The 26,635-nt window shown below is 42.1% G+C and overlaps 1 protein-coding gene and 1 long non-coding RNA gene across 2 annotated transcripts in view; one reads left to right on the plus strand and one right to left on the minus strand.

Annotated features, from left to right (window-relative positions):
- Window positions 1-777: 777 nt before the first annotated feature.
- Window positions 778-14,350, plus strand: LOC113975958. Its single transcript, XR_003536966.1, has 7 exons — window positions 778-939; window positions 1,537-1,641; window positions 8,176-8,273; window positions 9,185-9,308; window positions 10,908-10,964; window positions 13,610-13,745; window positions 14,275-14,350. It is a non-coding gene; the product is annotated as an uncharacterized LOC113975958 (long non-coding RNA).
- Window positions 11,495-26,635, minus strand: part of CNTN3 (contactin 3) — a 104,353-nt gene continuing 89,212 nt past the window's right edge. The window contains exons 11-21 of the mRNA XM_027700633.1: window positions 26,022-26,197; window positions 23,411-23,528; window positions 22,096-22,254; window positions 21,850-21,999; window positions 20,905-20,975; window positions 19,802-20,036; window positions 19,532-19,647; window positions 18,693-18,879; window positions 15,397-15,509; window positions 14,306-14,474; window positions 11,495-13,727 (exon numbers count right to left, since the gene is read on the minus strand). Of these exons, the coding sequence (XP_027556434.1) occupies window positions 13,627-13,727; window positions 14,306-14,474; window positions 15,397-15,509; window positions 18,693-18,879; window positions 19,532-19,647; window positions 19,802-20,036; window positions 20,905-20,975; window positions 21,850-21,999; window positions 22,096-22,254; window positions 23,411-23,528; window positions 26,022-26,197 (1,595 nt within the window). The 3' untranslated portion in view covers window positions 11,495-13,626. The remainder of the gene's footprint in view (window positions 13,728-14,305; window positions 14,475-15,396; window positions 15,510-18,692; window positions 18,880-19,531; window positions 19,648-19,801; window positions 20,037-20,904; window positions 20,976-21,849; window positions 22,000-22,095; window positions 22,255-23,410; window positions 23,529-26,021; window positions 26,198-26,635) is intronic.

A 26,635-nucleotide genomic window follows, 5' to 3' on the forward strand; every position in this document is an offset into this window, starting at 1 on the left:
GTGGTTTGGACATGGATCAGCTGAGCAGGAGCTGGCTGGGATCCTGGGAGCAGCACTTGCAGAGTCCATCCGAGGAGCTGAGAGGAATGGCAATGTTTTAGCAATCTCTCCGTCCTGCAGGTGTGTGCTCGGGCAGAGAGAGGGCCACCACCAGCCAAAACTCATTTAAATCTGTGTAGAGCTGACACCAATTGCTCTCACAGGAGTGACTACAAATAGATATCTCCTGGAGCTCTCTCCCCACCAGGTCAGACCATGCCTTGAATAATCTGGGTGCGTTCTGGTGGACTTGGGGTCTCTCTCTTTCCAAAGAACAGGAGCAGGGTTCAGCATTTACACGAAGACAGACAGAAGAAAAGATTTATTCTCCTGTTGTTTCTGTCTAAACATTTCCTTTGGTGCAAGTGTTAATATTGACAAGTGTGTTTTATAATTTGGGAGCTCACTTTAGGCTGAGATGGTGCACTGGTATTTAATGCACAATGCACATAGTTTAGATGGCATGCATTAATCATATTCCTATTGTCTTTGTTATGGTAATGGGAGTAACAAGCTCTTGAGGTTTTTTTTTAATTTAAAAAAAAAGGAAAACGGGCTTGACTTTTTTTTTTTTAAGATACATTATATTTCAGCAGCTAATGAAGAGGAAATAATGATGAGTCTGCACTGTTATATGTATTAGAGCACTAATTAGACTGTAGCAGAACTGCTTACGGATGTCTTTGAAACACCTGCTTGGTAATTTTCAGCCCCATTTTCCTCCCTTTACCCGGGCAGGCATGATGGGAAGACAGAGTTAAGACTGAAATATGAAACAGAGACCTCAGCACCCTCCAGTTTTGTGTTTTGTTCACCCAGCTTCATATATGTTTAAGAAAAGGATAATGAGGATGGTCACTGCAGTGCCCTTTTTGTGGGCTGGGATTTCCATTGCCCGTGGTAGGTATAGGGAAAAGACTCCTATAGGTTGTTTTCTAACTTCCTTGTGACCATACAAAGGCAATATGGTTTCAAAACAAGAATTCCCAATTCAGGCTTTGGTCTTGCATGTTTATTAATCCAGAATATGTATTGCATCTCCAATATTTGCTTATCATTGCTTTAGTTTGGAGTGTGTTTTTGAGACCATTAAAAGCTGTAAATCTAGAAATAATGTTGGCCTTCATTTTTAAGCTGTTTTGAAGTTGTCTTCTTTTACTGTCATAAGAAACCACAAATATTCCCACTCTATATCTTATTTGCTTTTACATTTCTGTCAACTATGTAAATAATTGAATTCTAAACATGAATTGCAAATGTGCCCAAAATTACATACCAAGCAGGCTGAGTTCCTAACTCAACCATGTCTCCCAGCTTACACTGCAGCCAAGCTGGTTGTACAAAATTCACCTGTATTTTATAAGATGCAAACATTGGCTACATATTTTGTAGCCTCTAAACATGATTGTGTTGCCCACACTAATGAGACTGACAGTGACTGCTCAGTATTCCCCCATACTGAGTCTCTATGATGATTCAGCTTCTTTTTTCTCACAGCTTTTTCCAAAGGAAACTTTTCCTGGCTGCACCATTCGTGTGTCGGAGGATGTGGAGCTGCTTGTGCCTGAGAGCCTGAGCAGAGCCCAAGTGAGAATTCTAAAGGTGAGCAACTCTGATTCAAAGCTGGTCTGATTTTTCTTATTTTGATGATGAAAATTTTCAATGGGTGCACTAAATCCTGAGAGAGTCACATGTTTAAATGCAGTAGGACAACATTGCTCACGGAATAATGCATTTAAAAGTAAGAGGCAATATTTTCATTTATGGGTATATCAGAATTTTTTCTCTGTTTTGAAATGTTTGGTGCTGCTTGCAGTTTCATAAAACCCCATTTCAGGTGGTCACTGACAGCTACAGCTGATTTCATCCCACATGTAAGATCATAGATTGCAACCCACACAGAGAGGACAGAGTTGAAAAGAATTCTGGGGAGGTTCAGTTGTACTTGGTAGCATTTGAGTTCCAGAATAGGAACAGATTTATCACCTGCCTGAGGATGAGGTGAGAGGTAAGAGGTGAATGTAGAGGGGTGAAAAGTAGCATCAGATGCCATAAGCAGGTGTGGATTTGTCTGTTTTGGATCAGACCTCAGCAGATCCAGCCCATGGTGCTGTGCTATATGGTAGATGTGTAACTTGGAGGGAGACACATGGAATCTCTCAAGGTCCTTTGGGGCTGGAGCTCTTGGGTGGCAGAGCAAAACCCTGAGATTTCACAGTGCCCAGTGTTGTCCCGAACAGATGCCCCAGGCACTGCAGGAATGGAAGATGCTGCCTTTCAGTAGGAGGTTTACAGGCAGAGATAACAAAAAATTTACTCCAGCATAAGAAAAGGGGTTTATCTAGATACATCAAGTGTTTAAAAAACTAAACCAAAGCCCCAGGCAGTTTTGTGACGTTCCTCACCAGGATGAGTGGTGTTCTCTCAGCACACCAGGTGCCTCAGCACCGTCAGTGCTTGTGGAGGCAGCAGAGCAAAGCACAAGTGCATTCGTGCAAGGGAGCTGGGAGGCCAAAACCTGAGCCTGCCAAAGCCCCAGGTGGATGTTCTGCCTTGGTAAGCAAGTCTTGTGGCTCAGTGATGCCACTGAAAGTCCCCAGTGCCCTGTGTGACGCTGGTGACACCCCTGAGAGCTGCTGCTGTCAAACCTGAGCTCGCCTGTCAGTGAAGTGCTGAACAAGTACCTGGAGGATTTCTGAGTGAGGCACAGTTGTCTTTAAAAATTATATGCTTCTGAAGTTAGGGGCTTTCCTTCAGTTATGTGAGAAACCATGCCAGTACCATGAGGGGAAGGCAGGCGTCTGGAAACAGGTCTTTTTAAATCCCACTACGTGCAGTTGTGCTGGGAAGTCTGGGGGGGGTTTGCCTCTGCTCCCAGTGTTGGGGGGTGTGTCTCTGTTTGGGAGGATGTGAGGCAAATCTGTCCCCATTTCCTTCTCCCTCGTGGCTTCAGAAATTGTGCTGCACCTTCAGAGGGGATGGGACCATGTGCCATCTCGCCAGCATGAGATAAATGACCAGTCCAGAAGGACTGAAATAATCCTCTGGAGGGGTATCCACTGCTTTCTGGGGTTGGATCAGTCTCTCCAGGGGTCCTTCCTACCAGCTCCCCAGTGTATTTCAGGTCAGTCCAAGGATCTTGGCTTCTATTTCTGTTTAACTGCTCACCCACATCATGAGTATAGTAAGACATGAGCCATATCAATCTGATCATAAACCCAAACAAACCAGCAGCTGTTCGAGTCCTTTATCTCTTGGCAGGCAACAGCAAGCCCTCACCTCTTATCCACTCTGCACACACACAATTTTTCTGCAGCCTTCATCAGCACCAGGAATTCAACAGCTGAGACCAACATTTATCTCAGTAAATCCAGCGTGTAGGTCTGCCCCTCTGCTGAATATTCAGATATGCAGCCACATCAGTGCTGCTCGTTTGAAGGCAATGACAAGGGTCATCATTTTATTCTTTATCTCCCGCTTCACCTGCTCCTGAATGCTGAAGGGAAGGAGGAAACAGCATCCTGGGGAGCTCAGTGGTGTGCATGACAACCTTCCAATGCTGGACTGTTCATCAGGGTGCCATGGGAGGATGAGGAGGAGCAAAGGCACCACTTGAGCATCCGTGCCCACAGCCCTGGTGGTGCCAGTGAGGTGGTGCTGGTGGGAGGGAGATGACGGGTGTTAGCCCTGCCAGCCCCTCCAGCCACGTGGCACGAAGCCAAAGGGCACAGAAGTGCCTTGTCAGGTAGGAAACCTTCAGGCTGGTCACAAATAAGCTTGATTTCTGAAGATGAGAAAGGTTAAAATTGAGTTTGAACGTCTCGAACTTCCCTCAGGGCTGTGTTTTCTGAAAAGACTGGGTCTTGTTCAGCTGCTTTTCACTTACATGCCTAAAAAGATTCAGCTGTCATAGCCCTGACGAGCACTAAAAAGCTCTTGTTAAGGTCACGGGCATCAGAGAAGTGTCTCTCCTACAACATCCCAGTGAACCAGGGCCACTGGCACTGGGAATGGGGGCTGGCGTCAAGACACTGTTTGGTACAAACAGGACTGTGACCCGGTGTCCCGGCACGGCAGAGCTGCTGCTGTTCCCACTGCTCTTCCCGAGGGGAGCCGTGGAACACCGCTCCAGCTAAGTGCAAAAAAAAAAAACAACCACCCAACAAAAAAACCCTCTAAACATCCCTGACCTTTAAATTCAGGCTGCAGCGAATAGATCTGCTGCTAACCAAAAATCTGAGGTTGCTTTCATGTGTCTCGAGCGTTCAGGGAATAGATGTAGCTTAACATGCAAATGCTGGGCTTCCTGCAGCACGCCGCTGCTTTTCAAGCTCTCTCATTTCATGCTGTTACCTCCATCCCTGCTGTGTCTGTGAAAAGAGCCTCTCTGAGGAAAAGTTTCCCACAGACAGAAATCTGACTGATGTGGTAAAAAAAAAAAAAACAACCCCACAACCAACCACTTATAGTTTAATTTCTAAAATGTGTGGTGTCCGTCTGCAACCTGGCAACCAGCATCTTCTCTGCTGCTGGTGTGGAGAGACCAGCCCCTCGCTGCCTCAGGGGATGTGTTTTATAGATTTGTCCTCATCTGTTTAAGTGAGTAGGTTCTGAAGTTGGGAAGCAGGAGTCCTGTCCTAGCATAGGTGTTCAGAGGATTATTTTCCCCCAGTGAGCAGTGATGCTCCAGTGCCCTTTGGTGTGTTTACCTGTGCACCCATTTTCTCTGTGTTCAAGTTACTGTGCTCACAAAACTTCAGCGTTCTGCACAGATAGAGAAATGCATGTCTCTTCTTCCAGGTAACAAGGGGAAATGGCCTCAAGTTGTGCCAGGGAGGGTTGTCAAACCTTGAAACAGGCTGCCCAGGGGTCACCATCCCTGGGGGGGATTTAAAAGATGTATACATGTGGCACTTGGGAAACATGGTTTGTTGTTGGCTTTGGCACTGCTGGGTTAATGGTTGGACTCAAAGACCTTGAAAGTCTTTTCCAAACCAAATGATTCCATGATTCTCTTTCCAAACACTTCTTTTATCACTCATAAAGAATGCCTGTAAAGCCCATATACAGCAGCTGTTGGGCAGGTCCCTGCCCTGGAGGGTACAGGGGGAACTCACCAACAAATAATGTTTATTTGGCACTTCAGATATCTTCCTTGAACCACCTGGGCACCATCATCCTCTTCTGCCTTTAAAGCAAAGCACAATGGATTATTGATGGCTGAAATGCAGTAAATGTGTGGCATTTCTCTAACATCTTACATTTTTTGTTCTAATTTCAAGTATTTCCCATTCTATGCCACTACCATATAATTCAACATTTTAAGCATATTGTCCCTCATCGTGCCTGCTTATATTTTTAAGCTTGTCTGGCTATTTTGGCAGCAAGAGGCATCATGAATTATGTAAACAATTCCTCTTTTTAGGAGCTGGTCTCAGCCCTGTGCTGCCCCGATAAGAGCAGGAGCTGCTTTGGGAACAGCAGGACTTGTGTGCCTGCACCTCAGCTGGGCTGGGACCAAAGAACAGAGCACATGGCATGTTGGAAATTAATTGAAACCACAGAGAATTGGGGTAAAAAAATGAGATCCAAGCCTGATTTGCAGTAATTCAGTCTTGGAGCTGTGGCTGTGACCATGCCATGGGCTGGGTGTGATGGAGCCCACTTAGTCCATTATCTGAGACTAGAAATCACGGTTTCTTCATCTCTAAAAGCTGGGCTTTCATCCCAAATATACAGCTGGGTGTTCAGGTAGGTGTAAGGGAGGATTCTAATCCACGAGGCTTCATGAAAATCAAGAGATATTGGGTTAAAACCCCTTGGGGAGGGACCTGAATCTGACCTAGCACAAACTCTAGTTAAATAGAAAAGTAGCCACAAGCAGCAGCATCTTGGTTCTTTCTTGAACTCAAGAGCCCTGTGATGTCCTTGGAGGAAAGGGAGGTGCTGGGAAGCAAAGCCTCACTCCCCATCTCCTTACCTGGGCTTTTATTAGACTCCACCATGATGTTCCTGTTCAGATTTCAGCACTCTGACCCCTCAGTCACCTTTTTCATACAAACAATCATTACAGACCAGAATCCTGATGACTGGCAGCAGTTAGTCAGGACAGATGGCCTCTGCCTCTGACAGCTCCAAAACATCACATAAGCCTCATCTTTTCAAGAAGGCCTTTACCAGATGGGTCTAATTTAAAGCATGGCCTTTCTCATTTCTTCCTAAAGGACAGCTAATTAAGTGCAGAATGGATGTCTCTGCTATTCCCAGGGCAGGAACAAGTGGGTGTTTGATATGGAAACATTTATGGTTTGGTTCCAGCACATCAGTGAGGGGAGATGATGAACTCATTAGAATAAATATCGACAAGTGTATTGAACTTCCCATTTTTTCTGAGTTTACTGGAGCTGCCCCAAGAGAGGCCAATTCTTCAGCAGCATCTTGGGAAAAAATGTCTCTAATTTTTTATTGCTCTGCAGTGACCAACCCCAATTCAAACTGTATTATCTCTTATCAGTCCTGTTTTTAGTCTGCTGCCAAAATTTGTGGTCATGGCTGAGGAGCTCAGAGAGCAGCTCAGAAGAGGTTGAAACAAAGCTCTTATCGTGTTTTCCAGGAGCTCCAATCCAGTTGTTTCTGGCTGTTGTTTCCCACTCGGTTGTCTGTGGTGGGAAACTTTATTCTCTTTTCCTCTTGTGCATCAAAACAGCTCTGAGAGATTCTTCTCCTCCAGGCAGGAAACCCTGAAAACTCTGGATCTGTTCAATTAGCTGCATTACAAACTGATTTCCAGCCTTGTCTCTTCTTCTCTTACATGAGCTATAAAATCCCTCCTCTCCTCACCTCCCCAGTTAAACTAAAAATGGCTTAATTTTTTTACATCCTTTTTACAAGCGTGTCTACATGGTAGAAATGAGGAGTTCTGGCTTATCTTGTTATTATGTAAATATTTTTGTGCTTCTAGAATAAAGTTTTTCTTTCCCTTTGATCCAGCTTTCTTGTAGTCAGTTTAACCTCCAGAAAGAGTCAAGAGATTGGTGGAGATTGCCACTGGCATTATTCCTGAGGAAAACTGGAGAGAGAAAAGAAAACTCAAAATTACAGCTCATTTAGAAATGGAAGCAAATGAAAGGAAGAGATTGTCTTTCAGTCTTTTTAAAGCAACTTTTGCTTAAAATATCTGGGACCAGTGTAAAAATAGCATTTATATTGTATAACAAGATGAAAGTGGTTCTTTTCCAGGAGCCTGGGAGGTTGCTGTGCCCCAAACTTGTGCTGTGGGCAGGATCTCCAAATTACTGGAATTATTTTTATCCTGCCATACTTCTGGAGTTTTAGCTGATTGCTTTGGACTGTGCTGGCAGCAGGGGTGAACAGTCTTCCAAAAAGAAAATTTTAGGACAACTTCAAACTCCCACAAAAAGAAGTTGATTCTAGTTTCACCAATTCCAGAGAGTTACTTATTGTTAGAGTTATTTCATGGAGTTATTGTACAGAGTTATATTTCCCAATTATAAAACCAGGACCAAAGAACGAGTGACTAATGGGAGGAAAAGCAGCAAACACTCTGTAGTTAAAAATGTTTAATTACACTTAAAAGTGATTGTACAGAAGATATTATAATAGTAGAGACTATTTTGGCAGTCTTTGGGGTAGAAAGAATGACAGCAGAAGGTCTGGCTGAACTCAGGGTTCTGTGCCAGTGACCAGGACTGTCAGCTTGGTTTCCAATCTGGAGAAAATATATGTATATGGGATTTATATACAGGTCTTGTATGTGTGTTTGCCTGGATGTTTATTAGTTCAGCTGTTAGTACCTCTTCAAAAAAAGAGGGCACATATTTAAAAAAAAAAACAAACAGCTGAAGATGTTTTCAAAGTCATGGGTATGAAGGGAAGAGGAGCCACTGCACTCAGAGTTTCTGCCTGGAGCCTTCTGGAATTGCAGCCAGAAGTAAAACTTGGCAGAGCTTTGTTCTGCCTCGGTCCTCCCCTTGCTCAGAAGAGCTGATTGATCAGTCCAAGTGTGCTGAAATTGGGGTGAGGGTTTCATTAGCCTTGGATCAGGCCCTCAGCACTGGATACACTGGTTGCTTGAAAATAGGTAATTAATGGTGCTTTATTTTTCATGTTTCCAAGGCAACACAAGCCCCCAGGACATTGTTTTCCAGTCCATGAGCAGAAGCTTTTGGCTGCTGCAGAAGTTCCCCTCTGTCTCATCTGAAGCTGCTGTAAAGGTACCAAAGCCATATTTCCTGTCATTATAGTCTATATCCAAAAAGTCATGACAATCAGATGCTGCTGATGAAATGATCTCACTGCAGAACTCATTCAATCAGTGGAGCTCTGCTGTTCAAATAGATAATTAGTGTTGTGACAAGTGTGACTGTAAATGCCTCAGTTTGGTGGCAATGTTAGGAAGTGTGACAAAATTAAATTATTTGTCTGCCTTAAGCATGGCCCTCCTTGGACTGCTAATGAGGGAAATTCTTGTTAAACACATGTCCTTTTCTCATCAACTGCTTTACAGGCCCTCAGCTGGGAAAATGATTTATTATTTGGATCATAAGGGGCACGAAAGGCTGGACTTTCCCTTGTTTTCTCTGACTTGTTTCTTTTCATGTCTTTAGCTGGTGTAACAGGTCATTGCTTGTGTTCCAGCATAAAATGATCCCCTAAAATGGAATCACCAGGGAGAGAAATCCCAATGGACACCTTTCCTGCCTGTCAAAATCCCCTCTTTGGAAGGAATGGACACAGGGAGTGCTCCCATCTCAGGGGAACATTTGCAGCACCTTTCCTAGAGGTGACAAAAATTTCAGTCTGTTCTTCTACAAGGGCACACAAACCCTCCCTGTGCGCTGCTGGGGGACTCCAATCCTGCACCCTCGGCTGGGAATGGAGAGGGGAAGCAACTCCATGTCCCTCCTCTCATTCTGCATCCCAGGGAGTGTGGGATTTGGGAGGCTGAGGGCAGCAAGGACCAGGACACTCCAAAGTTTCTCTTTCTGATGGGTAATTTTGGATGTCCCGCTGTCCCAGGAGCTGCTTTGAGTTTAAATTATCATGGGCTGAATTAATGAGCATCTTAAAGCTGCACCCTTTCCCATGGCTCCTAACAGGATGCCTTTGATCCTTCCTTTTTCAGCATTTGCCAATGCCCTGATGTTCCCCCCACCCAAAGGGAATTAATGGCTGAGCTGGAATGAAGAGCACAGCACAGAGAGCAGGCATGGCCCAGACCTCACAGCACTAATTATGCCCTTAAAAGGGTAAGAAAATAATCTTGGGTACATTGGGAAGAAAGTGTCTTAGAAATGCTGCATGGGGTTACTGGCACGTCTCCTGTATTTGTGCATTTGAAAGGGGAAAAAAAAAAAAAAAGACTTTCAAAGATACTTCCTGACCTCAAAAAGATCAGCAGGGAGCTCAAGAAAGGAAATTTAATTCCAAGTGAGTTTATCAAGTTTTCCTGACCCTTAAGGATGGAAAAAGCAAAGGAAGGATGCACATGAAGGTCCTGCGAAATTCTAATACTGAAACACTCTCATGCACAAACTGTGAAGTCTCAAACCAGAGAGTTTAAACCCAAAGCAAGGAAAGAGCAGGGGATGAATTACAACAAGGGCCAGTGCAGACACTGCAGTGTGGCAGTTCAGGTGATGAAGAGGATCCATTAAAGGAAAGGTGAGTGTCTGTCAAAATATCAGAAGTTTTGGGGAGGGGAACTTGGTGATGCAACGAGGAGGATGCCAACGAGGTGCCCACACCCTCAGCTGACCTTGGGAAACGCTTCCAAGGCAAAGGTGAGACATTAACAGCACTTCTGAGAAGCAGAGCTTTGCTGAAGCCTCTTGGAGTAGCTTGGAAAAAGAGGAATTCTTGTTCTCTTTCCAGGCTGTACCTCCTGCTTCCCAGGGAGACTCAAGCTGTGCCCATGCCAGCTGTGAGCTGTGGAGACCCACCTCAGAAAATCCCTTTTCCAAGAGGGCAGACTGACCTCCAGAGCTGCAGTGAGGGGTGCCCCACATCCCCCATCCCCTGGCAGCTCCCACTGTGGAGGCCCCACATTTAAAGTGCCTCTTTTTATCAAGCAGCCTCGCTAAAAACCAGAGCAACGTGCACTCAGTTCTATCCCTGCTAAACATACCCCTTTTTATTGCTTTTCAGGAGTTCAAAACATTAGCATAAAACAATCCAGGTGGCTGTTTTCCCTAAGAGAGCGAGGGCCTGTTTACAAACTCGTTTTATTTTCACAATATTCCATTGTTATTTATTTCAGACAGAGAGCTGTCAGACTAATGCACTCCCTCATGCAGGACAGCTTGCTTTATTGCCTGTTATTAAGACATAACATATATAACCTGACAGGCACTGCCCACGTCTGCGTTCCACCACTGAAAGGCAAATTAAGTTGAAAATGGAGATCTCCAATATTTCTTTGGGCTGAAGTGATATTAGTTTTTAACTCATTTTGTATTCATGGAGGATCCTGCATATTTGTAACATATCCAACAGTAAGCTGTCCAAAGAAAAAGTTGTGGGTTTTTTTGTTTTTTTTTTAATTCTTATTCCAGCTACCTCTGAGAAATTCAGGCTTTAGAATACAGCTCTGCTTTTGGATAGGGAATTGAAAATAATTGAATTTACAGTAGTGCTTTACTAAAGACTGTGACTGAAATCTATCCTTCTTTCTTACTAGATTTCAAATAATAGTTGTGCCAAAGTGCTGTTGGTTTTGGTGGAAGTACAAGTCAGAGTGGAATGGCAGAACTACCTTCCCCACCATCCACACTTCCTGTTGTATAAGCAATGTTATTCATATTTTTCATTATTATTGATTCGTTTTCTTTCTTTTTTTTTCACCCCAGGACTGAATTGCTAATTTTGGACAGTCACAGGAGCTGCTCTGGAAATGCTTGCTAGAGGTAGGCTTATCCCTTTCCTTTTCCCTTTACTGCCTCTTCACCTTTTCCTCCTGTTCTTTCCCAATGACAACTTATTTTGTTCCAACTCACTGGAGAATCAAGTCAATTTTATTAATGCAAATAACCATTAACTAAATTAGGATGATATAAGAAACAGAGATCAGTTTAAAGAAGACTTATATGGACACTGGGGGAAGCAGAGCAAGGCAGGTGTGTCCACCTACAACCACCTGAAAGGGAAAACCCCATTTATTCAATACACTTGTGTTGGCATCATTATTAATCCTTATGGCAGCACCTGTTATGCAGGTAGAATCCATGCTTTAAAAGCTTAATCTGTGGTGCCAGGAAGAAGGTTTTTAGTGCTGAAAAGTCTGGGCTTTACAAGAAAGTGCAGCTATGTAGGGAACAGGAAAATGCAGTGGAAAACAGGATGTGCAGCTTAATGCTAAATAGTGATACACTGAATAAATTACTATAAAGAACTAACTCTTCTTCAACATAATTACATTGGGTTTTTTTTTTTTTTACCATTTCAAAAGAGAGGAAACAGCCTAATTGGATAGATGGGAAATGAAGCCAGGGAAAGGGAAGTGGCTTTTTGTCCACTCTGCTGTAAACCTGTGGACAGAGGCAGAACTCATCAGCTCAAGCACAACCATTTTTAGATACATTAAACCCCCCAAATATATAATAGGAACAAGCAATAATACTTTCAAATATTCTATTATCCCTCAATGTAATAAATATTTTATTAGAGCAATAGAAAAAAATGCATACAGATAACCATAGGATACACACACAACTGGAAATTTTAAGGATAAATTCTGAACTTTTCAATATGAAACAAGGTACCTGGTACATATCTCATGGAGATATATAACTAGAAATTAAATAATACAATGTAATTGCATGAGAATGGCAGTACAGGAACATGGACTAGAATTGTGTGAAACAACAGAGTCACCCTTTGTTGCATGAAACATAACTATATACTTACTAGGAACACCTGTATTTCCATCTCCCACCCACCCACCCCCCTTTGCATGTGTCTGAAAACAACACTGGTTTGCCACATGGAAAAGCAACTAGTCATTTATAGCTCTATATGTACAGTATATACAGCTCTTGCTCACTTCAACAGTTAGCACATAGTGTCAGCTGGAGCTAATCAGGTAATTTGCTATCTGAATGCATATCAAGGTATTTTTTTTTCTACAGTGCTACCATAATTTCATTAATCCTGGTTCTCCCTTTGTAGTTCTGTGTGTTGTAATAATGCTGTGAAATTAAAAGGAACAGTCTTTGAAAGGATATGCTTTATGCCACGTGAACATGTGCTGTTACAGGGATGTTGTGAGCTCCCTAAAAGGTGTCTAAAAGGCTGATTTGACTAAATTCACAAATACAGAAGTCAAATGGACCAGGTTTAATGTATCTTTAATATACTGCTATGAAAGCAAGCACAGACTTCTCTATAATAGCAAGCCTGAAGTGCTGTTGTGTAATTTTTTTATTATCTCCTACAGTATTGCCATAAACTTACCAGAATGATGTGACAGTGGTGGGGTGTGTCTGAGTGCCAGACCAGGTGAGATAGTTTTGAATGGGTTAAAGAGCAGCTGGAAGGAGAGTTCTGACTGTAACACTGAATTAAGGATGTTTACAGTGCAGTGTGGTAGGTAAAAGAGCAGGATAATTTGGGGCTGCATATCTGGAAGCACCACATCTCAAGGTAGGGAGGTGGTGGTCGTCCCTTTTCATAAGTCCATGGTGCCACTGAATTCCAACAGTGCTTCCAGCTGGGAACTCCTGTTAGTGGAACACTGACAGGAGTCCAGGGAGGGCAATAAAAATGAGCCTGAAGGTGGGAGAATTTGGTTATGAATGAAGAACCTGGTTAAGAAACATAAGGTGGGGATTTGAGGAAATGAACTTCAAAATTTACGGATGGAGAGGAAGGGCAGGTGTTTGAAAAGGTGCATAAACATCTGTGATAAAACAGAGAGGCCTCTCTGAAACACAGCTGTGAGATCATTTCTTAGGAGCAGCAGTGGAGGCCCCTCTTGGACACCCCAGCGTGGACTGGGCAAAACTAACACCCAATATTGAGACTTTTCCCTCCCTTCCACCTGGGATTTCTCGCTGGATTTAGAATAACTGACACAAAGGGCACTAGGAAAACTGATCCAAACCTCCTGGGCTGTGACACTGCCTTAAGAACAGCCACTTGGTCCCTGTGTTATCATCTGATTGACAACACCCTTGTCTCTGATTCCATCTTCTCTCTGTAGAACAGTATTGTGAAAATGGAGAACATCCCCAGAACAGTTCGGTGTCGCTGCAAAAATGGAGTTTCTCACTGAGCTAAGCTCTTCCTCTGACCATAGTGCCACTGCTCTCCCTCTCTCTTACACTGTATCTGAAGTATGTAATATGTAAACTCCTTTGGTTCAAGTATTAAGGCATTTCAGATTCCTTTTTAAAGGATTTGCTAAACTTTACATGGTATTTTTACTTCAACTTACAGTGAAATATAAAGAATTTAAAAACACGTCAGGATAGAAGAAAAACATGCATTAACCACTGCAGTTTTTTTTTTAAAAAAGCACTTTAGTAACCAATTCTTTTTTTTTTTCTTGCAGCAAATGCAAATGTATCATTACAACACTGAATTAAGGGTCAAGGAAAATACTGTTGCCAAGAAGCTGGACACACTGAAGATATTCAAGACTGATGGACCAGAACCTCTTGCATCCATACCTGTGACAAATGGAAAAGGTCAGGATTAAATGAAAGCATGACTGTGTGCTGTGCCAAACTATTACCCTTCCCAGATGCTAAACAAAAATTATTGTTTATTGTTTTTTTTTTTTTTACTTCTTACAAACAGCAGAAATTTACAAAAACACAGTAAATATTTTTAAACTACAGAAATGCCTTGCAAAATACTGAAACTGTATGAATGGTTTCAGTGCCCTGGTTTAGCTGACAAAAGGTGGTATTTGGTCAAAGGTTGGACTCGGTGACCTTGGAGGTCTTTTCCAACCTTAATGATTCTGTGTTTCTATGACTCTACTTTCAAGGTAATAATTTAAAAAAAAGAAAAAAAAAAAAAAGGAGAGAAAGCAAAAAAAGTTAACATTTTTAATACTAATTTACATGGTAATTTACCAGTTCAGCAGGATGGAGTTTGCCAAGCATAAGGGCGTGAAGACTCTTAATTGCTTTCCTTTTTATGACCTTGTTAACACCCGACGTATAAGTATTAATCTTTTTTTTTTTTTTTTTTGTTTTTGTTCCTGAAAAGACAAAGTTGAAGGGAATCAGCTTGAACTTACTGGCTAGTCTGGGGATGAGGATCTGCTCGCTGCTGGTGCCATCCCCCCCCTCAGTGGTGGCCTTCACCTCGATGATATAATCGTCGTTGGACTGGAGCCAGAGCTCGGCCGTCGTCTGCTCCGTGCTCAGCACGTTCACGCTGCTCTGGCTGCTGGTCCTGTACAAAACCTGCAACACAGGCAACATCCTCCTCTAGCACCTGCCCTGCCAGCTTTAGCTGGGCCTCTCAGAATCAAGGTTTCGGTCTTTTTTAAAAAGATCTGATTTTTTTTTTTAGGTTAATATTCTCGTGCGGAATTACATTTTAAGGAAGAAGGTAACATCAATCAACGGGTTTAATTAGAAATGGCACAGTGCAGAATGATAACACATATTATATATTGTTTTGATTACAATTATTATTATAGGTAATAACATAATTGGTGGTGGGATATTGGAACAAGCTGTAAACACGAATTTCTTGCCAATACAACTCAGATCTTCAGCCTAAATCTTTTAAGCGGGAATACATTGTGTGGGATCCAGCTACACAGAGCTTATCAAGAACATCCTCAGCTATTCTTTTACACACACTTATATGACAGATTTAAATACTTGTACATTTGTGTGCTGATCAGATTTAGAGCTGATGTAATTTCTATCAGGAAAATGAGCAAGTCCCACAGTAAGTAAGAAGAAAAAAGGGTTTAAAAGTATCAGTTTGATACATGTGGTACTAATACATACACCTGGCCATGAAGGGAAGCTGTGTCCACCAGGCTAAATCTTGGATTATATGGTTTCTTCTGAAGTGTTATATATTTAGGTATTACATATTTTTAGTAAGTGTTATAGATGTGATAAGTGTCCTGCAGGTTCTAAGATCCAAGTGTTACACGTGTGGTAAGTGGGATCCCAAGAGAAGGCACAAGGAGAAGGCATTAGTGTACATTAATGGTAATTAATTAGTGGTAGAAGGACCGTGGTTATGAGACATTGTTAGAATGTGATTAAAATCTGTAAGAAGGCTGTGAGATTGTGCATCCTCTGAACATGCAAATAGGCAAGAAAAAGCCAACTGTGGATTGCTTTCAGCTCTGTTTTCACTGACCTTATACCCAGTCACCTCGGACTCGTTCCCCAGAGCTGTCACCTCCTCCCAGCTCAGGATAACTCTGGAGTCAGTGACATTCCACACGACGTTTCCTGGAGGTTGACTGGGTGCTTCAAATACATAATAAAAGTATGACTTTAATTTAATTGGCATTAAGTGATTTATTCAACAGTAGGAAATAGTTCAGGTAATTGACTGTCATTACATTTTGGATGCAAAAGCAACTCAAATGCAGGTTCCTCGTTTGTACATGTTATGGTTCAGAGGCTAAATTGGAAAAATAGAAGGAAGGAAAAAACAGAATGCCACATAAATGTTATTTCTGAAGCTGAATTATCTGTTGATTGTCCTTCATTAAATGCAGCCAGATAGAAGCACATGTATTAGGACGTGGGTGATCAATTAGAACAAACTCTGAGGAAAACAATGGTGGTAACAGAAAATTTCCAGTTTTAGTGCAGTGCCAAGAACAAGAAAATTCTTCCCAAGAGATTGTTAGATAAATTTAGTCTTACTGACTATTCAAATCTACACACTACCTTGATTCACTTTAACGTTTGTAATATAGAAATACTTCACAGGCTTATTTTTTTTGTTCTCTTAAGATTCTGACCTGCAGCCCCTGCTCATGTCTGAGCTGAACAACAGTGGGTTTGGCCAAGGCAATCTACTGGTTTTTTGTTCATTAGCAACCTGAGCCTGTTATTTCCAAAGGAGCTGCATCCTTTGGGCTGTGCTTTCATATATCTTGGAACTGCCAAGCTCTCAGGGCAGGCAAAGGAAGAACAAACCTCTTACAATACCTCAAGTTGGTCTCCCAGAAAATGGGCCACGCAGTGACACAATCAATGATTAAAATCTTTTCTAAATGTATTAAGGAAAACAATTTACTGCTGCTGTCACCTAGTGGAGGCAACTGCTGCTTAGGTGGACTGGGCTGTGCTTTGATGCTGGAGGTTCAAGTACCAAGCACTAACAGTGGTTTTGAACACTTGTTTCCATGTGCTTCTGGTTTTTTTTTTTCCCTCTTTTCTTCTCCTCATTTCAATTCCTTCCCACAGGTGACTCCCTACCTTCTTTCCATGAGCAGTCAGATCAAAACTCATCTGATTATACTTCAAAAATAGACACAAAAATGTAAGAGCGAGACTTAAAGAAATTATTCTGAAGTCAAACAACCACTCACAGGTATTTTTTGCAGCATTTGCCTTGTTCTATGCACTGAGTAAGATTTAACCTGATGTACTAATAATAACCACATTTTGGAAATGTAAAAGGAGATTGTTTCACTCCTGAGAATGAAGTGTTACAGCATATATGAGTAGTTTTCACACTGGGATATTAAAGCTGAATTTCAGAAGAAATGAGTCATTCTTGAAATCCACAACAAAATATTAAGATGACATGTGAAAAAAGGAAGAATAATTATATATAAAAACTGTAAGCCTCTATCTATCACTTGGCTTATGGAAGGGATTCAGAAGGCTCCAATTTGCTTCAGACACCAAAATCTCCAATAATCTTCAGTGTTCAGAACTGCAGAGCTTCATCTGCACCAGGTCAGATCCTGATCCATCATGTCATGGAAACACATGTCCAGGGCTAAGGATGCAAATAGCTGCATGGATTTCTGAGACTCCTCAGATGCTTAAAGCTGGTCATGGACATGAATATTTCTCTGAATTAGAACTGACTGACAGAACACATTTGGTCGTACTTTAAGACTTTCTAAATATGAAATAATTGTGACACCTTGTCTTATAAACTTAGGCAAGTCTTCCCCAGTCACTTGCCATTTTATATAGCATATTTTATAAAAAACCTCCACCTTTTATTTTGGGCTTGCAAACAGGAATATTTCAAATATAAAAGCAAAGATACTTTATTTGTCAAAGACTCAATTTTCAGTCTTGAAATTTACTGCCAATTGAACTGAAGTATTTGTATTTCTTGATATGGCTGGAGTTACTGAGAGGTACCTTGTAGGCCCTGTGGGGGAATGTAAATCCTTCACGGCGAAAAACACATCCATCACAAATATTCAAGTTAAAGTAGAAATTGGGATTGATTAAAAATTACACCTTTGAATGAAAAATCAGCTGCTGCTGTAGCAGCAGAGAGAATTATTTGTCTTAGTCAATTCAACTGGTAGTTAGCAAGATCCTTCAGAGTGACATTGGACTGTAGTGCAATGGTTTTGCTCTCTTTAGTCACATGCAATTAATTTTTCCTATTTAATTATTCCAAACAGCAGCAATCTTGACCAAGGGCCTGATCCAGATCTGTTCAAACCAGTGTCCAGTTCTCACACATCCCAAAGGCAAGTGGCCACTAAAAAAGGACTGAAAATCCCTGAGCTAACCAGGCTGGCACCAGCCACAAAGATGATTAATTAGAGGAAAAAATTACTTATCACATGTCCTGTCCAGGCTACAGGCAGTGAATTACTTCAGATCAGCAATTCAGGGTAATTCTGCATACAATATATCTAAACTCTGGCAAATCTGAGTTGGTTTAGTCCTCAGTGACAGCCTGACACTCGTTTTTGCCTAAAATAATTTCTGATAAATTAGCTTATTTCATAATATTAATGACACAACTATTTCTGGTAGAAGGATGTTAATGACTATTCCAGGGAATCTGACCTTTCAGATATATTTAATTGTATGTTCTTGTGCCTCTGACAGAAATCCTTCGAGAGTGATGACCCTGACTCGGGGTTGTGTTACAATGCAGGAGCCCACTAAAAATATTTCCACTGTAGAAAAATTAGTGCAGCCTCTGACAATCTGTTCTCCAGCTTAATTTCTCCTTTGTAACAGCAAAGTGGCCTCTTGTGCAATTTGTTCAAGGGGAAACACTGGACATGAAGGATTGTTTTGCATGAACTGTATGAGGATCATTGCATTTCAAAAGCCATGCCCTAGAGAACTTATAAATATGTTACAGAACGCTGAAAAATTCAACAAGTCTCTTTTTTTTCCCACCCTTCTGAAGAACAGAGATTTTTCTTTTCAATTTCTTCCAGTCATTAGAAGCATAATAAAGGTTCTGTGGCAGAAATTACACATCTTTTCTTGGGTTCCACTGGCACGGCCGAGTTTTTGCTCGTCCTGCTGGAGCCACGCAGGGAGGAAGCTCCGAGCTTGATTTAATTGTGCTTAGAACTAAACCCCTGCCCTGGACTGCAGGAAAATTCAGGTCACTCACTCAATTACTGTGATTCCCAGTAATGCCACTGTTTTTCCTGCACACCATTAAGTCTCTCCCCACTTTAAATTCCAGATACTCACGTGGCTTTTTAGTGGTGGCATTGACGGTGGCACTGAAGGGCCCAGCCCCAGCACTGTTGTAGGCACGGACAGCTGTGTAATAAGCCAAGTTGCTCCTCAAACCCGTGATTCTTATTGATGTTTCATTCCCTGCAGCTTTTACTCTGTTTGAAGATTCTTCTTTTTGACCATTATTCCAGTACCTAACCTAGGAGATGTAAAAGCAAAACCATTTAAATCTTGCATGGAATGGACTGTTCACCCACAGCAATGCACTTGACTCTTTTAAGTGCGTTTTTTTTTTCTTTTCCCCCTCAGCTGAAAAAGGTAGAAATACATTAAAGTTTCAGAAATGTGTTTACTGTGCAAAAATAAAATATTCTTATCCATCTGCTTCTCACGCCTGCTGCTCTTTTTAGTGTGACTGTAGGAAAAAGAAAATTGAAATATTAGATCTCGCTTGAATTAAAGAATGACAAGAGGAAAACCATTACTTCATTAAAGAGAAAACAAGTTAAACTCAGGAAAATGTACCCTATGAAAAAGTTTCTCTGAAAGTAAATGTAATTCTGAAAAAATATGTCAGTTTGAAGATATGTTAGACACGTGACTATCCATCAGCACAAGAAGAAAAACACGATTTCCGTCTGTGATCTTTTTTGCAATAATAGAAGAAATTATCCTTCCTCTGGGTGTGAGGGGGCAGGAAGATTAAGATTTGGGGCAATCTTTTGTAAATCTGTGTGGCTGTCCCGCAGCCTGCACGACCCTTCTGGCCCATGGCCACTTACAAAGGGGAGTGTATTTTATTTAAATCAATGGGGGGAGTTATTTGAATATTTTTAGTTAAATAAACTCACCTCATAGCCCAGTAACCTCCCATTGCTCATCTTCCAGGGAATGGGTGCCCAGGAGACCTCGATGGCCGAGGAGGACAGGCTGGTGGCAGACACTCCAGAGGGGGCTGTGCTGGGCTCTGCATTGGGAAACCAAGGAAGGAGAGGTGACAAACAGAACTGGGGACTGTGCAAATAAACATGTGAACAGAAGATCTCATTTCTGTGAACTGTTGCTGTGTTCTCTGATGGAACAGCTCACAGTAAATATCTGGAAGCAACTCAATCCTGTACCTTCTTCAGCTGAAAAAACCGTGGTGACTGAACTGAAGGGCCCCTCTCCTTTATTGTTATAGACACCGACTTTGACTTCATAGGGTGAAAAGGGCAAGATGCTTTCGTTCCTGAACACGTATTTTGGGGTGTCAGGGGAGGTGACCACAGTCTGTATCCACGTTGTGGTGCCAGAGGGGCGGAAAGCAACGACGTAGCCAAAGCCTTCTCCGTTCTGCAATTCCTCAGGGATGGGCTGTGAGAAAAGCAACAGACAGAAATCTGTGATGCCACACACAGCACTGGGTATGTTTTGCAGGAATAAAGTGCCAACAGGCTTATGTACATGACTGCAACCAGGTTCTGGCACTGCCTTTGGCATCGTTCCATCAGCCAATTAACTGGTACAGCAGAGTAAAAAATGTGTTCCCCTGAACCTATTCTGAGGTCTGCACTTCAAGAAGAGAACAACTTTCAGGTATAATCTTTGTCTTCCACTAAGTCTTCTGCTTTAAGACACTCTTCAGTAAATACATTTTTTTTCATCAATCCACAGTTCATAAAAAATGAATAATTGCTCAGTCAGCTGTTACACAATCCAATACTACCTGAGTACAGCGGCTTAAAGCTTCCTCTGATGTGATTATGATTAGATAACCACACAGAGTAAGCACTGTAACTTACAGAATATTAACATTTTTTTAAATCATGAAGAAGGGGATATATAATATAAAGGAGTAGGTGAGTGTGTTGGTTAGCACATGCATCCAGAGTTAATGGTAGGAAAGCAAGAACTGCAAATTCGCACTGTAAAGCCTTAATTCTTCGGCTTAACCTTTCTCCCTCCTCTTGCCCTGTTCTCCTGGCCCTTTTTAGCACTAACATTTGTTTCAGAACAGGAGCAACCCCAGCCAAACTAACTAAATTTCCTAGGCATTGCCACCCAGCACAGCGACACGTGGCAGTGAGGGAGGGAAGGCAAACGTGCAGAGCTCACATCACACACGGCACCAAGCACAGACACATCCCAGAGGAGAAGCTGCTGCAGCCAGGGAAATTCAGCTCTGAAGAGTTTGAATGGGAACAATCACTCTCTGAAGAAAACTGCTTGCCAGCAAACTTACATCCCACGTTATGACCAGCTCAGACCTGCTGCCTCCTCCCCCACTGACCTCAGAGGGGGGAATTTCGGGAACTGTGGAAAGGAAACGTAGAGCTGTCTGCACAGTGTAGAGACAAGAGACCACGTCACATTAACCTCATGCTCTGAGTTCAACCCAGTTGTATTCATATTCCTTGTGCAATCAGGGTAAATGCTTTTGGGACAGGATGGGCAGTCCTGGAAAGCCCCAGCCCTGTCCCACATTCACCCTCCTGCTTCCCATCCCTGGGTTTTCTCTGAGCACCTAAAGAGCTCACAGACTACAGCATGTTTGCTGTGTTTATGAATTCTAAAAACTGCAGACATGCTTCATTTCTTTAACAGGGTTAACTTATAGAATCAAAGAATGGCCTGAGTTGGAAGGGACCTTAAAGACCATCTTGTTCCAACCACACTTCTGTGGACAGGGCACCTTCCACTAGACCAGGTTGCACAGAGCTCCATCCAGCCTGGCCATGAACAGTTTTAGGGATGTTATCCAGATAAATTGGGCAATGGCCATATTCCAAGTTAACTGGGGTTTTAATTGATGGGTTCTTCTGAGCCTTGTGCTCGTTACATGGAAGGTGTACACTGATCAAACACCATGAATGAAAAATCCCTGTCAAAATTAAACTCTTTCCATCCATTAATACCTTCAGACTCTGCAGCACTGCCTGAACTGGCAGCTTTTGGCATACTAAATACAGTTTAAATGGATTTAGATGTTAGGCTTCTGTGATGTTCAGTAATGCAACACAAATTGTCCCACAGCTAAATGAAAAAAATATGGACAAACTAGTTATAGGTTTTTATATCCGATGGCAATTCCAAGCTTGTCTGCAAAGAGCCAAAGATATGAACCCTCCTTTTTTTTTGCTAACATTCAAGATTCTTGAATTAAAAACAAATAGAAGAACCCACTAACCTGCCTCTTCAGTTCTTACTTTTTCTGAGGGTAAACTAGGTTCTCCACCTCCTATTTTGTTAGTGGCAACTACACGGAATTCATATTCAACCCAAGGATTTAAATCCACTACTGTGGTTGTGAACGTTTTCCCGTCGATCACATCTGGAACTATTAAATAGAAAGAAAAAAAAAAAAGGAAACTGAGGACATGGTGTCCCTGGTCAGAAACATTCCAGCAGAGCCTGTCACAAGAACTGTGTTTACCTGTTGTGGCTCTCTGCCATCCCACTGAGAAGGGTGTCCTGGCCTGGATGGTGTAGGTGGTCACTGGGCTGTGATTATCTGTCCCTTCCTGCCAGGAGATCTGAGCTGTGGTATCAGTTATTTCATCCACCCTCACGTGTTCAGGGGGCCCAGGTGAGCCTACAATCAGAATGAAAAAACCAGGCAGTGTTTTGTGAAGCCAGAGCCCTGGAAGTCACTACCAGCAGTATGGATTCCCACTCTGTCAGCGCCGTGGGAGGAAGGAAATAATTGAGCTTGGAATAGGAACACTTGTAATTATTGTTTTACCTTCACTAAACTTAACTCTGATCGTTTCAACCTGAAATACTCTCCACTGCAGAACAGATGACTGGGGTTTGGTTTTTCACCAAGAACCTTTGTTCAGCACCATTCCTTTATCTTTCCAATGTCTTTTCCTTTAGTCCTAAATGTCCTCCTTTAATCTACTAATACATCTCTGTAGTCTGCCAATTTGTTACCTACAGCTGTTTTACTGTACAGCACACTGGAGCAATTTTTCAGCCCAACATCTGACCAGCAATCCAAGCAGCAATTCAGTCAGACAAGCTTTCTGCTGCCTTCTGGAAAATCCTCATTCTGGGCATCCTGGCAAAAATGCCGGGTTTTGTCTCATCTGCACCAGCAAAGGGGGTTGAAATGACTAACAGTACACTGACAAGGAGAAAATATATGACATATTTTAAAATATATTGAGTAAGTGCTGATCACATAATGTGCTTTCCTAGATCAAAGCTCTCTCCCTGTAATAAATGTAGCTGTAACACCAGCAAAGAAAGCTACAGTTCTGGCTCAACTGTGAACATTCCAGCTCTGAATGAAAAGGAATAAGCCTCCATTATATGCTTTAAACTCCAGCATGTCCCTAGGAGAAAGCCTCTCCTGGGCTCTGCCAGAGGTTGCCCATTTCACAGGAAGGATTCTGGAGTCCCCAACGCTTCAGTTTGCAGAGGCATCAACTCACAACTGGCTCACAGCTGCCAGTGAGTTCCCTCTTGTCAGTGGCTCGAAGGACTGTCAGTGAGAGAAGATGTGAAGTCAATATTATAACCTCCAGCTCTTAATTTCTCTGGGAAAAATTAGGCTCCATCCCAAAATTGAGCTATAATTCTCCCTGACTGCATGGCAGAATGACATAATTCAAGCCACAGCCATTCATCACCTAATTCAAGTCATGGATTGGGTTTGTAATCTACAGCACCAGTTGTTTCTGTAATCTGCAGTATAAAAAAAAAGGAAGAAAATACGATTAATAGCAGCTGAAGCTGGAACGTACCTCGGACGATCAGGTCGGCTGCGGATGCCACACTGTCCACCTCTGTCTTCACCATACAAACATACTTCCCACTGTGTTTCAGCTGGATGTTTCTGATCATTAAATCCCCTGATGCACTCTGTGGAAACACAAAGTTCTTGTAGTTTGATATTAAGATTGTATTTGTAAAGGGAAATCAACGAAAAACGTCAAATTGCTCAAGAAGTGCAATTTGCTGTCCAGGACAGCAAGTTATTGCTCCATGCTCGTTGTCTGTGAGCATTTTCCTAGCAAACATGAGGTGATGTCCCTCTTTTTGGGAGAATTAACCTACACCATGGTGAGCTCGGACTGGGAACACACCTCAGGAACCATCAATAACATCAGTGCCCTGTGACCAACCAACCATTTGTCTCAAAGCCCCAAGAAAGAGAAAAACATGCTTTCTATGGCCATTAACCAATCTGACTTCTAGACAGGCTTTATGGAATTTATATCTAGACTTTATAAGCCAAGTTATGACAGATTTTTAAGGAACGTGTAAATGACAAAGCTGAATTTGGGCCATTCTACAGGTTATTGTGAGCACATTTTCATTTAAAGCTTGGGCTAAATCTCCCATTTTACAAGCCTAAGGTCTATTCTTTCTTCTTCACTGAATATTTAATCTTTAGGGGTTTTTTCCCCCATTGTTCTCTCTTATCATAGCATGTGGTTGATCTCCTGAGTCACAGGAAACAGACACAGAACTTGAGTGGTAACTGTAACTTCATCTCAGGGCTCCTTGTAAAATATTTGTTTTCTACATCACTGAGCACAGAACTTGATACCAAACCACTGGCAGTGTCCCTTAAAAAAAAAAAAATCTCCTCTTTGTGTCAGCTGAATTACTGCTTTAACCTCATTCACAAGGTATTTTCCATGTGAAAAACCTCTTAGTCAGATTTTGATTTCTGAAAGTTTTATATTTAAATTTTCTGGAGAAGCAGCATTTTTTTTGAGGACAGAACCCTACTTTGTGTGTATTTGCAGCTACTCTGGCCACATGACTGATTCCTGGGCACACAGCACTTTGGGAGAAAGGGAAAGACATGATTTTTAAGTTTATTTTAATCTCAGGAAAAAAAAAATTAATCTTTCCAAATGTTTGATTATTTTTCTTTGTTTCAGCATTACAATGTCTCAATTCTTTATTCAACAGAAGATGAAACCAATTGCCTGATTCCCTTCCATGTGTGTGCCTGGTCTTCTGTGAAAGCACAGATGGAAGTTGTTTGCAGGACAATTCAGTGCTGATTGCTTACAATAAATTAAAAGTTGGGTTAAAAGCAATCTAAAATCCATCTACTTGATTGGAAGTGGATATTCAGGGAATGCCCAACATCAGCAATGAATACAAGCAAATCACGTTCTGCACAAACTTATTTTAGCAAACTCAATTTAAGGCACCTCAACAAAGGGGGCTGTCAAATAGAACAGTTTTGCTTGAAATGAAAGCCACCGAAATATTAACGCTGCATTTAAAATACCTGTGGATATTTTGGGGAAGAATCTCAAGGTACCAGGGGAAACATGGAAATCTGCAGCAGGAAAAAGCTCCCCCCATTTCCATTGGGGTATCTGCATTCCTCCCTGCTCAGATTAAACCTTTATCAGTGGAGACAAGCCCAGGTCACCTTCCTTTCCCCCTAATACATGGAATATTAGAAATAAAGAGTATCCCATGCAGGAGGAACAACTTCTGGAATTGCCTTTGCTTCTCCCAGCTGCAGAACAGCCCCAGCCATTGCTGGGTGATACCCAGTTTAGAGGCAAGTCTGCTCAAAATTTGGGCATCTGCTTGGTCTGCCATGCTCTCTGTATAAATCACCTAACAAAAACAAAAACCCAGCAGTCAGCCAGCCTTGCATCCCATAGTTTTCTAACCATCTGGAAGACCAGGTGGTGATCCCGTAACATCCCACTGACTACAACGCTGGAGGCCTCAGGCAGGTGGGACAGGGACCTCCCAGACATCATTACATAGAAATCTATCTATTAAAAAATTATTTTCCAACCAAGAAAGCTGAAGTTATTTTTTGCAATGATATTTTCATCCAGCAAATACACACTGCGACTATTGGAAGGCTCAGACATATTTAGGCTTATTTATTTACCATGACCTGCATGTAACTCCAGATGAAATTATTCCACTGACCTTAATGTGATACAAAGTCCATAAAATATTCCTGAGGATCTCCTGGATATCTATGAAGTTTTCTATTGAAGAGCTTAAATCCCTCTTTACACAAACAAAAACTTTAAAAAACCCCACCCTAAATGTCTCTACTCCATAAAAACCACTATGTCCTTTATGACAAATTTCCAAATATAACATTCTAGATTCAGAATTCTGAGTTAGGCAATACTCACCCTGGATTTTTCTTCAGCACTGACAGAGCACGTTTTGTGAAAAAAACCTATTTTTTAATGCTTTATTTCCTCAGACATTAAAGCAAGGCTTTGATTTGGAATTATGCCTGTGCAAGAGAAGGAACTTCCTATTTTTATACGTTGAAAAAAGACAATAACTAAGTCAGTCTGTGCTGGATACACCTGTAAGGCAAATGAAGAGAAGGTGTTCTCAGCTTACCCCTCCAACCTTCTCAAAGTGGGAAGCATCTCTCTTGAAGTCAGTGAGGGTTCCATTGAAGTACCAGGTGAAGGTGATGTCCAGGATGGGATCGTGCTGAACCTGGCACGGCAGCACCACGCTCTCCCCAACGGTGACATCCATGTTGGAAGGTGCCAAGGTGATCCTCGTTGGCTCTGTGGGGAGCAGGAATATTGGGTTATTGGATTCCTGTGCTGCTGAGCTTTGCTTGCTCCTGATATTCCACCTGGTTCCTGACGGTGCAGCCGGGCTGGAAACGCCGCTGTCGGAGCGTTGTGTCCTCACACACTGGTGAGTGGGAGCTGCCTGACACTGGAAAGGGGAATTTGAACCTGCTGTGTGCAAACCAACACACTTCACAAAGCCAAACCACTGCAACCCACGGCCATTCAAGACGTGTGTGTCTCTCAGCTCTGTGTCTCTCAGCTTCGTGCCTCCAAAACATTCCTGTTTTGGAGCAAGAAGCAGCAGCCACAGGGAAGATGAAGAGGTGGGAATAATAAGGGAGCTAATAAAGTCCAGAAACCAGGGTAAATCCAGATAAGGTTGGATATTTAGGTCCATACATCATATAAAATGTAAACAGTGCCATT

Source organism: Neopelma chrysocephalum, unplaced genomic scaffold, assembly GCF_003984885.1.
Source record: "Neopelma chrysocephalum unplaced genomic scaffold, ASM398488v2 Primary Assembly neopelma1_147, whole genome shotgun sequence".
NCBI lineage: Eukaryota > Metazoa > Chordata > Aves > Passeriformes > Pipridae > Neopelma > Neopelma chrysocephalum.